Raw genomic sequence first — 17,813 nt, 5'->3', positions numbered from 1 at the left:
CATCTCTTTCAATTTGTGAAAACTGCCAAGTTAACTAGAGAAAAAAATTGCCTATACGTTGAAATGGTCATTAGGGTGATCATATTAGGCCATTGATAATTAATATGTATAGTACTTTCATTGTTGCTCCTCCTCTTGTCATTCTAGGAGGAAGACCAGTTCTAGCTACTTCCATGAAGCATGTGTTGTTATATTAAAATCAACGCTCCAGATAAATTGTAGTGGGAAGAACCAGTAGTTCCGTTCAAGCACCGTAACATCTCTCTAAGTATATTGAGTACCAAGAGGTAGAGAATTCTCTTGTGCGGCAGCCAGTATTTGACTGAAGCCAGTTTTGAAATTGAGGGCACTCTGCCTTCCGTTCCTTCCATCGTTGACCACTACTGTAGCATGCAGACGCGTCCCAAATTGAAATCAGCTGTTGCGGCCGCGTTGACAATATCGTAGCGTGGCGGCAGCTTGAGCTCGTGAGCGCCCACTGCACTATCCGTTTCTGTGTGTCCGCAAACGGCCAAATGAAGGGAGACTTTCAGGATAAGCGAGACAGCGAGACAGCTACACATGCATACGATGCATGGGATCTGCACGGAGTTCAAGGTGGACCACTCACTTCGTCTGCGTGTACCGCCTCCCCACGGCCACGGAGACGGACCACGGGTGCTTGGGGGCACTGTGGCTGTCTGGCAGAGGATCATCTATGCCTCTATTTATAAAAGGCGAATTATTTCCGCGGTACTTTGACTTTTGGTCTGTGTCATCGGTGATTGACCCAAGCGTTGCCTCCGACCTTTCCGACTCGCACGGTGCTGACCCGAGTCGAAGTCGATGTTGTGGATGAGCACACCACCTCCCATAGGCGTCCGCCTCCCACCCCGTGGCGCCTATCACCGTCCGCTTTCCTTCGCCACTTCGGCCCCGTTTGACACGGCTTCAAGTGGCTCCGGCTTTCACTGCAAAAAACACTGCAGCAACACTGTTCAATGGAGCGGCTTCACTCTTTCCTCTTCGTCTCTCTCACTGACATGCGGTACTGCTCATGAAAGCTGCAGAGCTGGGTTTGGGTGGCTCACCCGGCTCCGCGCTACAGTAGCGCTACAGTGCTGAAGCCGGAGCCGGCGTGAGCCGTGCCAAACGGGGCCTTCATCTTCATCGCCTTGCTGAAGCATAGAATGCGTGGCGGGTCTCGGTCGCGGCGGTGAGGAGGACGCCGGACGGGGCGCGACTATTGTTGCCAACTGCAGCAAGGATGGGGCGCGATCGTTGGCGCCCAATGCTGGGACGAGGAAAGGGATGTGACAGTCGGCGCCCGCGGCAGGAGGAAGAGTGTGCGGCCGCCGGCACCTGCCGGGGGAGGATAGAGGGCCACGGCCGCCGGAACTCGCACGCCGGCGTGAGGAGCTCGAAGCGCGCGGAGGACGGCTGCGGCCGTCGAAGCTCGCGCGCCGGTGCGAGGAGGATGGAGAATGCGGGATAGGGGCGGCCACAGCACGCGACGCCGGAGCCATCTGGGGACGAGCGCGGCCGGTGCCTGTTGGGACACGCGGTGTGAATCCCGCCGCCGGTGGGGCTAGCGGACTCGCAAGAAGCTCGTGGTCCCGTGGAAGTGATGAGATTTGGAAAGATTAATTTGCTATAGGAAGATTAATGGACTGACTATCTATAATCTTGATTATATCCTATCTGGACACTCTCTTGTAGAGATTATACCCTTGGCCTGCTGTTGGCTGCATCACAGGCTCGTTGAGCTCACAAGCAACTCGAGCTAGCTCATTGTAACAAACGAGTTGAAACTTCAGCTCAACTCTTTATAAAAAATGTAACGAGCCTAGATGTGCCAAGCTAAATAAATCATCTACGAGCAGACGAGCCACAAGTTTTTGATCCAGCTCTACTGGTAGTCAAGTTTATATAGAACTAATTGGATTGATACTACCTAGATTTTAACTCAAAGGATGTGCCAGAAACAATCGCTATTGGTGTGGAGTAGAAGTGTGCGAGGTTTATCTTATTTCCTTATGCAACCTACGAGTATATTTACTATATATATTTAGAGTATATTTTTTTCATAATGACGTGGGAAGTGAGGACCGCTGAAGATGGTCTTTATATCCATATGAGGATGCGTGATAGAATATGGTTGTAACTATTTTTTATACGCTTTATGAATTTTCTTGCTAAATACGAATGGTGGAGATCTAATGAGTACATGGATAAAAGAAAATATGAAGAACATATAGAAATTCATTACGTGCAATAAAACATGTAAGTAGTAAGAAATAAAAAAATTCTAGGATTCAAACAATAACATAGTAAGTATTAAAACTGTAGCAAGGCAAGGGCATTTTGCTAGTATAGATATATATGTTGACTGAAAAACGACATGACGCCATAAAAAACTGACTCAAGAATTTGGAAAATTCTGAAAAACATCCAAGATTTTAAATTTGAATATCAGCAAATTGAAATCCCTGACTCAATTATAGTCGAAATTAGAGTTATTTATGGAAAAAGTTCATTAAACATTGTATTTCGAGAAAAATTAATTAAGTAGTACTTCACAAAGAAGTAAAGACAGCAGTCATATATAGGTTTGGAAATCGCGTAGGCTCAGATACTACTACAGAACAGACCTTTAATCCTACACATTTGTCCCGGCTATGGTTGGATCCGAGATCAATAAAATCTTTAGTCCCGAGTCTAAATTCTAGGGCCAGTAGGGAGGAAAAAGAGGCCTTTTGTCCCAGTTGGACACTCCAACAAAGACTAATAAATAGTACCCTTTAGTCCTGGATGGAGTAACCATACCGGACTAAGACATCTAGTCCCAGCTGGTTATTCCACCTGGGACTAAAGGGTATTATTTAGTCCCGGTTGAAGTATCCAACCAGGACAAAATAGGGCCGGCTCCGACCTCTCATCATTCTAATCCCCAGCTCCCCCCCCTCTCTCTCTCTCTCTCTCACACACACACACACTTATCTCTTTCTCACCCTTATCTCTTTCTCTCCCTCGTCATCTCCTCCCATAATAATAATAGTAATTTTTCTAAACACAGTACATAGAAGTAGTTACCTATACTCATTCACTTAGGTTTCTCACTATAGATGGGCATGTACAGCTAACAACTAAACAATATAATGTAGATGTAATTAAAGACTCACATACACATACTTACCCTAATATTAGCCTCCAAGAAATTTGGATGGCAAATCATTGACCACTAAAAGAGTAATTACTATAAAAGGTTAATAAAATCATCACATGTGTCTTATAGTGGACGAACCACGGCACAGAAACAATAATTACTCAGAAATTTGAGCACCTTCACAAGTATGATTATGGTTTACGATTACTTTTGTGTGGTCTGTACATATCGATGCACTCTTTATCATTTACATTGATTGCATAATATTGTTTCTTAATAAGATCAATGGCAGCCATAGTGGTTAGCTCGGTCTTATGGATACATAGATATAGTGCGTGCTATGGAAGTGGTTAAGTTCCCCAGCCGAGTAGTGACAATGGGAGAGAGCGAGGGAAAGCCGAAATGAGCTTGGAGCCGCTATGTACATATGATGAGGACATCATCGTTTGAGTAGTGGGATTGTATGCAAGTTCATGCAACTAGATCATAGTGACAAGTTTATCTAACCTGTTTACAACTGTACGCATTACCATTAGTTTAGTTAATTTCTTGCTTAGTCTGGCTACATATACTTCCATCATTTGCTTTCTTTGATAAAATTAGTGTGTTTCAGTGCATCCAACAAACATACCACTTCCAGAGTTTGAGATTTCCACTCGCACTCCCTACTCATTGAAATTTCTCTTGCTCATTAGACGCATGTCTTATCCATCATTCTTGTGCAGTTGTGTACCACCGTGTGATGTGGGATTATACATCAAGGTAGCATGTAATAGAAAACACACACACACACACACACACACACACACACACACACACACACACACATATATAGAATTAAAAATGTTGATGTATAGAGACAATGAGGAAAACACAAACAGATTAACACTTACATGACATATAAATTGGTATGGTAATACAACGTCATGTACTACTCTTACTACAGAAGCCATGGGACGGCCAATTATTCCTTATATATGAGTATACAACATGTCTAAACATGAACCATAATACAAGCTGGTAAGTATGTTGGCAACAGAATTGCACTTCTGTAAGAACTTTGAAGTTTTATGGGTATCCAGTGCCACTGCCAGCCGATCCAGAACCACTTCCAGAGCCATTCCCATATCCACTGCCACCTGGACCACTTTGCCCACCACCACCGCCACCTCCTTGACCACCAGCCTGAGCATATCCACCACCATAAGGTCCATATCCACCAGCTTGGCCATAACCTGAACCTGAACCGGAACCTTGTCCTGAACCACCGTAATGTCCACCGCCTCCACCACCACTACCACCACCTTGACCACCTGCTTGAGCATACCCACCACCATACGGGCCATATCCGTTGGCTTGACCATATCCAGAACCAGAACCGGATCCACTTCCAGACCCGCCATTTTGTCCACCGCCACCACCTCCACCTTGACCACCACCCTGGGCGTACCCTCCGCCATAAGGCCCATACCCACCTGCTTGACCATACCCTGAGCCAGAACCAGAACCATAACCAGACCCACCATTTTGTCCACCCCCTCCTCCACCACCTTGACCACCTCCCTGAGCATAGGCTCCACCATTAGACCCATACCCACCAGCCTGACTATACCCAGAGCCAGAGCCTGAACCGTAGCCAGATCCTCCGTTTTGCCCCCCTCCACCACCTCCACCCCCACCGCCTCCACTAGCATATGCTCCACCGGAAGAGCCACTTGCCTGGCCATACCCAGAGCCTGAGCCATATCCCGATCCCGAACCATTCCCAGACCCACCACCTCCTCCTCCACCACCACCTCCACCCCCAGCACTCACATATCGAGAAACCCTTGCAGCATTGGATAGTCCAATGCCGAGGAGGACAATGAAGCCAAGTGCCACGAACTTGGTTCTAGCCATTTGTGAGCTACCAAGCTTTGTGAACTTGAAGGGTGAGATGATTAGGAAGTGAATGTTGCTTGGCTATTTATAGAGCTGGAGGCCTGTCCCAGCTATAGCCCAAGGCGTCTCACTTGCCCACTAGCTAGTTAGTACAGACGACAACCAGTGGTTTTGTCTTGGAATGAAAACAACAGGTTGGTTACGGCATGAGTGCATGGCTTTAAGTTTGTGATGATCATATAGAGCACTTGTTTTTTTCTCAGTAGGCTTGACTGTATTACGTGTGAATCGAGTTTGACAACGCGGCAAGTATGAATACCACGTCTACGCTTTGACCGTGATGCATGGGACGCCGGCGGCTGGGGAAAGCGAGCGTTGCCAGTTGCCACTAGCTAGGTGCATGCAACTCGCATGTGTAGTAGCTGCTGCTACTCCGTAACAGGCGAAAATTAACTTTTTGCAGGAACAGTTATTCTTCCAGCTAGCTAGTGTACACTCAATCAGCACTTACCGTGCATCTTATATATATTGTCGTGACGAAGAAGAATAATGAAGTAGTAGTTTAATTACGTATATAGTTACATGATGAGCTCTTGCAGAGCTGCATTCTAGCAAGCATATGAACATGATTTACTTAGTTATTAGATGTGGAGAAATTCTCTTGTGTGTGCCGTGCAGCCAGAATTTGACTGAAGCTAACCAGTTTTGAATTCTTTCCGTAGTCCATGGTTGACAAATTGAAGGTATCAACGTACTTGTGTACTACTAGTACTAGCACGCACGCACGTACCGTACCCAATAATAAGCAGCTGTTAGGCATTCTGCGTTTGCGACGTTTGTAATTCATCAATCAGGCCAACAAAATCCGTCGGTTTCAGTTTCGCTGTCGTTGACTGCGGGCATCTTCCACTGTCCAGACGGCCAAATGAAGGGCCGGGACCGGAGACTTTCAGGATAAGCGAGACAGCTGGTACCACACGAATGGGCTACCGCCAGAAATGCTGTAGCAAACGGATTGCACGGAGCTCGAGATGGATCAGCACGGCGAACGGCGGCGAAAGATTTATTCAATTCATGCCGGAATTTTCAGACTGCGACGCTCTGCTCATTCGCTACTCGTCGTCGTCAAACACGGGCCGCGGCCACACCAGTCACCACGCGGGTTTGCTGGTATGCTCAGCTCAGGTCGGCGGCCCCGCGGCGGCAGCGCACGGGTAAAGCGAGCTCGCTGATGGTGAGCGTCATTCCATTTGCCAGCGTCTCGCTGCTGTGTGCGCTCGATCGAGTTGGCAAAGGAAATTCAGAGCCCAAGTCTGCTGCTCGAGTTTCCGTGTGAAAGCCCACGCATACTGGGCCGGCTGCGCTGGTGGTTGCCCCCAACTTGTGCCGGGAGCCCCACATCTCTAGATAGATGGGCCAAGTGGGCGTGTCAGAGGAGACCCGAAAAACCAAGATTTTGACTGGTGCGGAAATTTTTAATCCGGGATTAAGAAACTTTAGGAAACGTGCAAATTTTAAATTTTGTTTTCGAATGTCATATTGTTGAATAGCAGCAAACCTATTACAACTATTGCACAGAAATTGGGCACACCAACACCAGCACCGACTGCTGGTAAGGAACGAAAACCAGGGTTACTACAATAGACAGGTGGAGTGGAGACCCGAACAAGTTTTTGTTTTCAGTTCGCATTATGTTTGATATGTCGGCATTGTTCTTTTGTTTAAGTAGGAGAAGCAAACACAAGTTTTCAAAACCTCTTATATTATTGCATAAAAGCAGGGAATTATGGTATTAAGAAACTAAGAGGGCTCTAGGCTACCATAAACTATAATTAAAAAAAAACTGAAACGCAAACTTATGCATTCGCATATATACTTATAAGTCATTTTTTAGGACTTTTTTTCCCTTGATGAACATTAATATTACTAGTCGATCAACTCGTACAACTGCACAGACAAGTAATTTATAGTTACTTGTCCCTAGTTAACCCTCCCTCTGTTTTAACTTATAGTTTGTTTTTATCTTTATCCCATAGAAAATGTATCTAATTTTTTGACTAGCCTTATGAAATATAGAATGAGATAAATTTAGTGTATCTAGTAAACCTAGTTTGATATTGTAGGTATTTATGAATTTATCTATAAACTTGATCAAATATAGAGGTTTAACTTAGAATAAAATGAAAATAACTTGTATTTTGGAACGAAGGGGTTAGGTAAATAGATTTTTTATTTATACACCATAATATATAGAATTTGAATATATTTTAACTATTTTGCGAGTGAATATACTTTTAACTTATATACATCACAGTCATGACTAATACGCTGGTAAGACCAGCTCTATCTTAGTGCCAGTCATCTAGGTCAACACCACGGTAAGGTGCTCATCATATAAGCATATAATTTTATTTTCTAGAATGGACGATAGCTCTGTTTATACATTGACAGATGTACAAATATATCTGATTAGCCCTTTGGGATAGACTCTTTGATTTAAATAAGGAGAAAAGATTAAGACAGATTGTTAGGGTAGGTGTGGCCGGTACTAATTTATAGACTAAAATTTTTGAACTGAATTAAGAGGGGCCTAATTTTTTGTGTAATAGCAGATAAAGTTCAATTTGCTCCCCTCAACTATAACCAAAGTCTGGATAACTTCCTAAACCATAACTTGGTTCAATTTACCCCCTACACTATGCCATTTAGTTCATTTCACCTTATAATACAATTTGTCTTTTTTTACTCCATACACAAGTTGAATTTTAATTTCAAATTGTGTAGGGTAGTAATGGGCATCATAATGAATATTTAGAAAAAACAGGTCTAATTTTTTACCATTAGTTTTAATATAATTTTGAACTCTAATTATTAATTTATTATTAAATATTCTAACCTATCAAAATATTGATAAAAAATATGGTATATTTTTCTAACATGCTTATGTTGTGTACTGTTATCTTGTAAAATTTCAACTTAAAACTCCACTTATGCATAGAGAAATAAAAAAGATAAATTTTATTAGGGAGTAATTTGAACCAAAATGCATAGTTTGAGGGGTGAAATGAACCAAACGATAGTTTATGGGGTTATCCAGACTTTGGTAATATAGTTGAGGGGAGTAATTTAGATTTTTAACTAAAATATAGATATAGACAATTATTTTAGGAAAATTATTCATAATGGCATAGGTGTGTAATTTTTAATGATATATTGATTGATGGCCATATATTCTGTTTTGTTTTTAGAGAATTTCTCATTTTTTATAAAGTATCCACCTAAGATACTATGTGCTTCATATGAAGACTTCAAAAAGAAATATCAAATTATAGTAAGATGCCGTTACACTATGCAATTAAACTTCAAGTCTCCAGCTGACACAAGCGCTGGGACACAGAAATACTCCGATGGCAGGCAACCACTGTACCAGCATATTTTTGTTTGGAAAGAAAAAGTAGCAGCAAGCTCCACTGACGATCGATAAATGCGAAACGGATTACACAAACTACAAAAGGGGACAATAAAAGATGACGATGCCTAGTCGTAGATATATAGCCATTACATTTCAGTTACACGCTTTTGGCTAGCTACTCGAACTACAATCACGAAACCCAACTCATTCCTGATCCTGACTAGGCATCGTCATCTTTTGTACGTAGAAAATACAAATCTCAAAGAAAACTCAATTGCACGTAGGGTACCTAAATTGAGTCACATTAATGCTGGGCTCAAAAGAGGAGGAACCATGTCATATGAAAGAAGCATGCCAGCAGTGTCTCGAAGCTACAGTGATGAACACCTACACCCAAGCATGAGTTGAAGTTGTCCCTGAAAGTCTCTAGTCATGTTTTAGTGCTCGCAGGAAGATGACTTACTGTATGCTTGGGTGGGAGGTGTAAGAATGAGTTGTGGCGTCAGTCATGCAAGCTCAGTCAGAACTCAGAAACCTCTGCTGTCCCGAAGAATTTGGGACAGCAGCCTGACGTAACGGGCCAAAATGGTACGCTCATCTTCTGCGTGCTTTGGGCTTTGGTCCGGGCTGCCAGCGTGTTTTGGTCTGTGTTTAGATGGGGAAAAGATGGGAGAAAAAGGCACATCGACAGGCCCGGCCCTGAGGGGGGTCGAGCTGTGCGGCCGCCCCAGGCCCCCAAACGGAAGGGGCCCCTCCCATGCATACGAAGGCTAATAGTACTAGCTAGTATACTTGCCACTGTACTTGGGTCAGGCGGTCAGGCCTAAAGGACGAGCGCCGAGCAGCAGACCAGTAGCAAAGCCGAGTCCCTAAACCAAACAATTCACTTGCTAACCACCCTCCTGCTCGCTACGACCTGTGAACACGCGGTCATGCGAACTTGTTGAGTCCTGAATCCTGATGGCCAAAGCCGCAAAGTCCGTTGTATCAATCAAGCAACGACATTATCACCCTTCCTGATTCCTTCTCTCAGAATTGGAGTCAGCATTAAGATAGAGGACCAAACAGCAACTGCCTTATTGACAGTATATATATGCTTAGCGCCTATCAGCTAGTAAATACTTTGAACATTTGACTAATCGTGATCAAAAGTTCATGGTAGGTAATTGATTAAACATTAGTTTTTATATAAGATATAAGATTCCATTGAGTTGATCAGTTACTTCTATAGTTGGTGGAGTAGTTTTCAACTAACGGTTTGTTAGAAAAAATAGGCAGAAGCCAATTTAAGATAATATTTAGAATATATTTTTTTATGTATTTACCAGTTTAAATATTTTTGCTATTAATACTCTTATTTATGGTCCATATAAGAGCCCTATTTATAATTTCGCCCCGGGCCACCAAAATCACAGGACCGGGCCTGCACATCGGTCACTGTAGCACATTGTAACATTTTTCGTTTGTTTGTGGTAAATATTGTCCTACCATGACCTAACTAGGGTTAAAAGATTCGTCTCGCAACGTACATCAAAACTATGCAATTAGTTTTTTTTATTTAACTACATTTAGTACTCCATACATGAGTCATTTGCTATATTTAATGTTTCGATGTGATAGGGGATGTGATGGAAAGTTTGAAAAGTTTGGAAAGATTGTAGGATCTAAACACACCCATTATTGTCTTTCCTTTTTGTTCATTAGACCTAAAATGTCACTGTGGAAGCTGCTCTATACTGTTTCAGAGTTAAGTCTCTTTCAAGTCCCCAGCTGAACCCAACGCTTGCTCAGAAGAAATCCCAATGATCGGATTGCAGCCACTGCACAATATAATAGCAAGCCCAATAATGGGCGTATCGCCGGACACGTCAGATGTGGGTATGAGCTGGCGGAGAGAGAGAACTCAGCTAGGCGCCTATTCCATCGCCGAGCGGAACACGAATTCCAATTCCTCGGACTATGTGCGGTGCCATCTGAGTGGAGGGAGGTGTAAAGTTAAAAAAAACTGCGGTGTATGACGAGTGGGCCTAAGATAATAAAATACAGTGCATAGGAACAGTCGAACAGCTAAGTTATTGTATCAGTTGGACTGTAAACTTGTCTATAGTTGACGTATCTTGGCTTATAGCCAAACCTTATTAAACCTGCTCTAATGCTACAAGTAGTCATCACTCAACAGGGCAAAGAAAAGACTGCAAGCAGAGACCGGTGTTCCAGGGTGTGTTTAGATTCCCAAATTTTATAAATTTTTCATCACATCGAAATCACATCGAAACATTAAATATAGCAAATGATCTATACATAAGGTATTAAATATAGGTAAATAAAAAAACTAATTGCATAGTTTTGATGTACGTTGCGAGACGAATCTTTTGAGCCTAGTTAGATCATAGTAGGACAATATTTATCACAAACAAACGAAAAATACTACAGTATGTGACGTGACCTTTTCTACCCAATTTCGAGGGATCTAAACACAGCCCCAGTAGATTTTGGTTTGGAAAAAACGAAAAAAAAAGTAGTAACATGCATTGATAATCGATGAAAAAAGGTTTACAACAAAGGGAAAAACAAAAGATGACCATGCATATAAGGTAGTAGATAGCCATTACATCTCAGTTGCATGCTGGACTACCTACTCGAACTACAATCAAGAAGCCCATTATTCCTGACTAATGCCTTAAACAAACAAGGAAAAAAAGACCACAAACTCTCAAACAAAACTCAATTGCACGGAGGATACCAAAATGGACTGACACTAATGCTGGGCTCCATCTTCTGCAGTTTGCTCCGAGAAGCTATGGAAATCCTAGTGGATTCCTGCGCTGCCGGATCCGGAACCGACGCCACCGCCACCGCCAGATCCTCCCGGGGAACCGCCGCCGCCACCGCCGCCGGTGCCGGCACCCATGCCCTGAGCGAAACCTGAGCCCCAGGAGCCGTCACTGCCGGCCTCTCCCCTGCCTCCACCAATACCACCTCCGGTTCCGTAGCTTGGAGCTCCGGCCGCGCCACCGCCGTTGCCACCACCTTGGCCGGAACCGCCGCCGATAGCATCGGCAGCGCCACCGTTGTAGACAGCAGATGGTCCCAACGCAACGCCGCTCTCGCCCTGGCCCTTGCCAGCACCACCGCCGGCACCAGAACCGTAGGCGCCGTCGGCACCACCGCCCATGCCGCCGCCGCCTCCGTTGCCATTAGCGCTGGCGTAGTTACCGCTGCTAGGGCCTGCCGCTGCAGTCGAACTGCTGCCGGAACCATAGCCGGAACCGCCGCCGGAGCCGGCTCCACCGTTGGTGCCGCCGCCGCCGCCCTGTCCTCCACCACCACCGCCAGCTACGCTGGAGGTGAAACGATCCCACCAGGTGCCGCTACTCTGAGATGCACCGCCACCGCCGCCACCGCCAGAGCCACCGCCCCATCCACCGCTGCCCGACCCGACACCGCCTCCGCCACCGCCACCGCCTCCGCCGGCAGAGGCGTAGCTGCCGAACTTAACCACCCTCGCGGCATCGGAGAAGCCGATGCTCAGGAGGACGGCGAAGCCAAGAGCCACGAGCTTGGTGCTGGTCGCCATTGCCGGTGAGCTCGGTGGGGTGAGCGATCGAGCCGAGGTGGATGCTGAGCCCCGGGGGTTGCATGGGTATTTATAGCTGTGGAGGCCGTGCATGGACGCGATCTTTCAGGGTTTCCGCGTTGGGTCGGGAGAATGGGTGGCCATGTGAGTGAGATTCGATCAGGAAGTTCTGTAATCTGGGGCGGCAATGTTGACCGCATCGATCAAGAGACCATTAGCATCTTTTTCTCATGATGCCATCTCTCTTGAAATGTTAATTTAATTCTGGCGGCAATTAATTGATACCACGACACTGTAGAAGTCTCTGGAGTTAATATAATTTGCTAGCTGCTGCTTCGGTTTCTGTCAAAATTCAGAGCCTAGTAAAAGAGCTAGAGATTCCCATCGACATAGTCGTATTGTTTTGTCACCTTGATGAAACTATACGCCATCGATCTCTGTTCGACTTCAGAGTTCAGGAAGCACGCGGACGATGTGACAGTATACTATTACAAGTAAAAAGGACAAGAGGACCCTGAAACCTTTCAACATCAATCGTTTGCATTGCTTCAAGTTACACATTAATCATAAGTAACGTCGCATCCGTTACTCCTACAACTCGTCACCATTTTCGATCCAAGGAAAAAAAAGAATCACATCTATCATGCTGGTTCTACGCCGGCGGCCTTGACCATAACTTCAGTGAAGAGCATCGCATATTGGCTGGGATGATGAGCTGAATCGTCGGTGCAGTTTGATCAGGCACAGTAAGATCCAGTACTACCTGGCTAAGCTAGTAGAGTTCATTTGTTTAAGGGGTGAAGCGGGCACAGTGTTGACTTGGACTTTTTCCACGGCTCGATGCTCGTGCTGCTGCCACCCTGCGGCGACCTCGGATTCAACGCAAGCAACAGAGCCTGCTGCTGTAGGCACTGTATAGGCGTTTCCTTTCGGCACTGCAGTGAACTTGAGCTAGTAGTTACGATGATGGCCACGCAAACGACATACAGTGCTGATGATAAAATTACAGCAGCAGAGCAGCAGCAGCATATCGTTGACCTAGGATTTCGCAGTCGATTCTCCGACGTACAGGGTCCCAGAAGATCAATCATACAGTAAACATGAACAGGAAGCAAGCGACAGATCCTAGAGCCATCTTGATTGACGGGATTCCTTCGCCGATGCATGCGACGCGATGCAAGTTGCTTGGCTTATTAGGTTATTATTAGTGTAATGGAACATCGATTCGAGGGAGAGCAATTGATCAGGCGAGGTGACCCATGCATGCATGATCGACGAGCTCCTCCATGCATGATGCTAGATAACTTGGCTCGATGTGCATTGAGCAATGCGTAATCATGGATCCAGTTGTCCGGCCTGGCGCAGCCCCAGTTTCCGTTCGCCGTGCCTGTGTATTTTTCTGAGACGCGGTATTGACTCTGGTTCAACAAGATCGATGCGACACGGCGCGGGAATGCTCGCCGGACACGGCCGGAGATGGAGGCGAAGGCTGAGGAGCGACGGGAGGCGGGAGCCCCGGGAGGGATCATCCGAGTCGATCGCTGCCAGAGGAATGGAGGAGAGCTCGCTGCGTTGCCCGGGCCACACGACCGCCACCTGCAGTGACCCAACAAGAACTGGGCCGAGAATTAAGCAAGTCAGCCCAACTAGATAGCATGGGCCATAATGGGATTCTCGCCGGGCCCTTTGAGCATCTTCTAGCAGTAGCAATCCTATGCATCTTCTGGAAAAAAAATGCTCATAAGTTTTCAACGTTTGAGAGATCTGTACTATACATGTGTGATCTCCGTAAAAAGTTGAACCAACCTATCCAAAATGTTGTGACACCCCCCCCACCCACCCACCCACTCTCAAAAAAAATCGACAAAACATACACGTGTGATCCCCGTAAAAAGTTGAACCAGTCTATCCAAAATGTTGAGTCAGGATTCCCTTACTGCTGAATTAGTTGTTAGAAAATGTTGAAACATGTATCATGCAGGTAACCTGGATGAGGTGGGGGAGCAAGCTGTACATACATACATGGCCCAAATAAAATTTTGAGTTAATCGATCAGAAATATTGGCTGGAGTTCATATATTGTTTAAATCAAGTGTGCATAGGGGTGGTAAAGGGCATAAAAGTTTAGTCTAGATAATATTTTTAGCATCGGGATAAAAATAAAGACGACACTCATATTTTATATATTTTTGATGCAAGCTAAGGATAATTAAAGGCTAAGTTGGATTGTGAAGGAGGTACTAGAGCCATGAACCACTACCGTCCTTTCCAATAACTATTCACTTCCGTCGTGTAAGTGCAGACGTGATCCAGCTAATCAGTTCCCTTAAGTGCTTGTAGGGCATATGCTGATATGCATGTTCGTCAATCGTCACACGTTGACAGATTACCTCTCTATGTCGATACTTGCATTGAATAAAAATTAAATCTATCTAAGAAACATTATCCAAAGTGCCACGGTTGTTTAGTATTTTCTGTTTATTTGTTGATGCGTTAAGCACCAATTTAGTTATCCCATTAATATTTAGAAAGATCATGGAAGTAACTTTATAGAAAATATATGGTCAGATGACATCTCTGGCATATGAGAACGAACAAGAACACTTGCTGAATTATGTTGGGATTGATCTCGCGACTCGGCCCAAAGGCCGAGTCGGACTCCCTCACCGCGCCCTGATCGGGGGCGCCCAGCCCGTCTGGCTGGTGGGCCCCCGTCACCCGCACTATAAAGAATAGGGAGAGGGCCCGGGGCATGGTACCCCAAGTTCACCGCCGCCACAACCCTCTCCCACAGTCCCTACCGATCTAGGGTTAGCGCGAGGCCGACGGGAAGCTCCGCTGCCGCAACCACGACGTCCTCCTCCGCCAACCCCGTCATCGGCCAGTGCCGGTGGAGACCTGAAGGATGCCGGGATCTACGCTGTCTACCGCCGCAGCCGGATCCGCATCTCGCCGACCAGGACTTCCTTGCCTCCATCCTCGACTCCATCGACGCGATGGCGCCCGCCGGGACGAGCTCCTCTGCGCCCCCTCCGACCGATGGTCTGCACTCTCCCTACTCCCTCTTCCTTTTGTACTAGACCTAGGGCTAGAAATACTTGTATTTCTCTCTAGAACATGTACCCGTACTCAATCTGTGCTTAGAACACGATCCAGTGTAGAACCCTTGTGATTCAGAATCTAACATTGGTATCAGAGCTCATATCCTAGAAATGAGCCATATGGCTAACAAGCTAGCGACAATGGACATGCCTTTGCCAGAACCGTTCCTTGTCCAGCTTGTTTTCAAGTCCCTTCCAAAGGAGTTTGCGACTTTTTACATCAATTACAACACCTTTCCAGAAAACTAGGACATTGATAAGCTGATTGCCATGTGTGCTCAGGAAGTAGCAAGGCTGAAAAACGCCAATGGTGGTGGTGAACTTGTCTTCCAAGTCCAGCACCAGAAGAAAAAGAACCCCCAAAAGAATTACCAGAACTACAAGAGGCCCTTCCCGCCAAGCAAGAATCAGCATGAAAGTGGTCCTTCCAGACCGCCTCCACGCGAAAAAGATTGGTCAGACTTCCCAGTTGATAAAGACCAATGCCTCAAATGCAAGAAAAGAGGGCACTACAAGAGGCAATGCCCAGAATTTCTCATGGAGCTGTTAAAGACCGGTGAGGACACCATTACTTTTGTAGATGAATCCCTATTTTTGAATTATGATAAATGCACTTGGTGGATTGATTCTGGAGCAACTGTTCATGTTGCTAATTCATTACAGGGGACAAGTATGAGCCAGACCCTGCCAAGAGGAGGAAGAAGAATTAAAGTGGCGAACGGAGAAGAAGCTAAAGTTGAAGCCATAACAGATTTTCATTTAGAATTACATAATGGCTTTGTACTTCATTTGAAAGATGTTCTTTATGTACCTTCGTTACAAAGAAACTTAATTAGTGTGTCTAAGTTGGATGATGATTTGATTACTTGTCATTTTGGAGATGGCAAGTGTGAGATACACTTTAATAAAGAATGTGTTGGTCTTGCCTTCCGATAAGACAAGTTGTACTTACTTTCATTATCTGAGAATGTTAATGTTGTAAGTTCTAAGAATGAGAATTCCTCCTCATACGGGAATGGCACTAAGAAACGTAAAAGAATTGATGCAATCTCATCGAAATTATGGCACTGTCGATTAGGCCATATTTCGAGAGGGAGAATAGAGCGCTTAGTAAAAGCATCAATTCTTCCACCATTAGAATTTTCAGATTTAGAACAATGTATCAATTGCATTAAAGGAAAATACGTCAAGAACATAAAGAAAGGCGCCAAACGAAGTGAGGGAATTTTAGAAATAATCTACACAGATATTTGTGGACCGTTCTCTGTCACTACTGTAGATGGCTATGATTCATTCATAACATTTACAGATGATTATTCGCGCTATGGCTATATTTATCCAATCAAAGAATGATCAGAAGCGTTGGAGAAATTTAAGATATTTAAAGCAGAAGTAGAAAATCAGCATGATTTAAAGATCAAGATTATCAGATCCGATCGTGGGGGAGAATACTACGGTCGGCATACCCCGTATGGCCAAGTTCCTGGACCTTTTGCAAGGTTCCTACAGGAAAATGGCATAGTTGCCCAGGATTCCACACCGGACGAGCCTCAGCAAAACGGAGTAGCAGAAAAAAGAAACCGTACCCTTATGGATATGGTAAGAAGCATGATGAGCTACACCACGCTACCGATTAACTTGTGGATGGAGGCGCTAAAAACCGCCATCTACATACTTAATCGCGTGCCAAGTAAATCGGTGCCGAAAACACCGTATGAATTATGGACAGGAAGAGAACCCTCACTTAGTCATTTTCGAGTGTGGGGCTGTCTGGCTGAGGCCAAAGTGTTTAATCCAAATATTGGGAAACTAGATCCCAAGATAGTCAGTTGCCATTTTATTGGCTATCTAGAAAAATCAAAAGGGTATCGTTTCTACTACCCTGACAAACACACAAAATTTGTAGAAACAAGACATGCTGCCTTTCTAGAAGATCAGATGATCAGGGGGAGCATCGTAGCCAGAAAAATTAATCTTGAGGAGAAGCGGGTATTCGTCCCTACTCCGATGACTCAAGAACCTTTTTTCTGCTTACCTTTGGCTGTGGCACTAGCAGTACAGAGAACTGCAGTACCAACGCCTGTTGTTAGTTCTCCAAACATGGCAGCAAATGAGAATGAGGATTCCATTCCTCATGCTCATCCAGAACCCGTTGCCGCGGATGAGGGGGAGCAACAGCAGCCTCCTGGACCTGAAATACCAGTTGCAGTGGCCCCACAAAGGCCACAAAGAACTAGAAGATCTACTATTTCAGATGATTATGAAGTCTATAATTGCGAAGAAATACAAATTGAGGGTGATCCCACCTCATTTGAAGAAGCCATGAAAAGCGCAAATTCATCCAAGTGGTTTGCAGCCATGGAGGATAAAATGAAATCAATGAGTACCAATAAAGTTTGGGACTTAGAAGAAATTCCCAAAGGAGCCAAAACAGTAGGCTGCAAGTGGGTCTACAAAATGTAGTGTGACTCCAAAGGGAATATAGAAAGATATAAGGCACGACTCGTGGCAAAAGACTTCACACAGAGAGAAGGAATAGATTACAATGAGACCTTTTCTCTGGTCTCATGTAAAGATTCTTTCAGAATAATAATGGCCTTAGTGGCTCATTATGATTTAGAATTACACTAGATGGATGTGAAGACGGCATTTCTAAATGGGGACTTATATGAAGATGTGTACATGGCACAACCGAAA

At 44.9% G+C, this 17,813-nt stretch overlaps 2 protein-coding genes across 2 annotated transcripts; both read right to left on the bottom strand.

Annotated features, from left to right (window-relative positions):
• Positions 1-3,975: 3,975 nt before the first annotated feature.
• On the bottom strand, positions 3,976-5,074 carry LOC120648605 (putative glycine-rich cell wall structural protein 1). The gene has a single exon (XM_039925332.1). The coding sequence runs from the start codon at positions 5,042-5,044 to the stop codon at positions 4,214-4,216; it is 831 nt and encodes a 276-aa protein (XP_039781266.1). The 5' UTR covers positions 5,045-5,074; the 3' UTR covers positions 3,976-4,213.
• A 5,875-nt stretch (positions 5,075-10,949) lies between these two features.
• LOC120650891 (putative glycine-rich cell wall structural protein 1) lies at positions 10,950-12,063 on the bottom strand. Its single transcript, XM_039928189.1, has one exon. The coding sequence runs from the start codon at positions 12,013-12,015 to the stop codon at positions 11,248-11,250; it is 768 nt and encodes a 255-aa protein (XP_039784123.1). The 5' UTR covers positions 12,016-12,063; the 3' UTR covers positions 10,950-11,247.
• Between the last annotated feature and the right edge of the window lie 5,750 nt (positions 12,064-17,813).

Source organism: Panicum virgatum, chromosome 9K (assembly GCF_016808335.1).
Source record: "Panicum virgatum strain AP13 chromosome 9K, P.virgatum_v5, whole genome shotgun sequence".
In the NCBI taxonomy this organism is placed as follows: domain Eukaryota; kingdom Viridiplantae; phylum Streptophyta; class Magnoliopsida; order Poales; family Poaceae; genus Panicum; species Panicum virgatum.
This window is presented reverse-complemented; position numbering and strand designations above follow the sequence as displayed.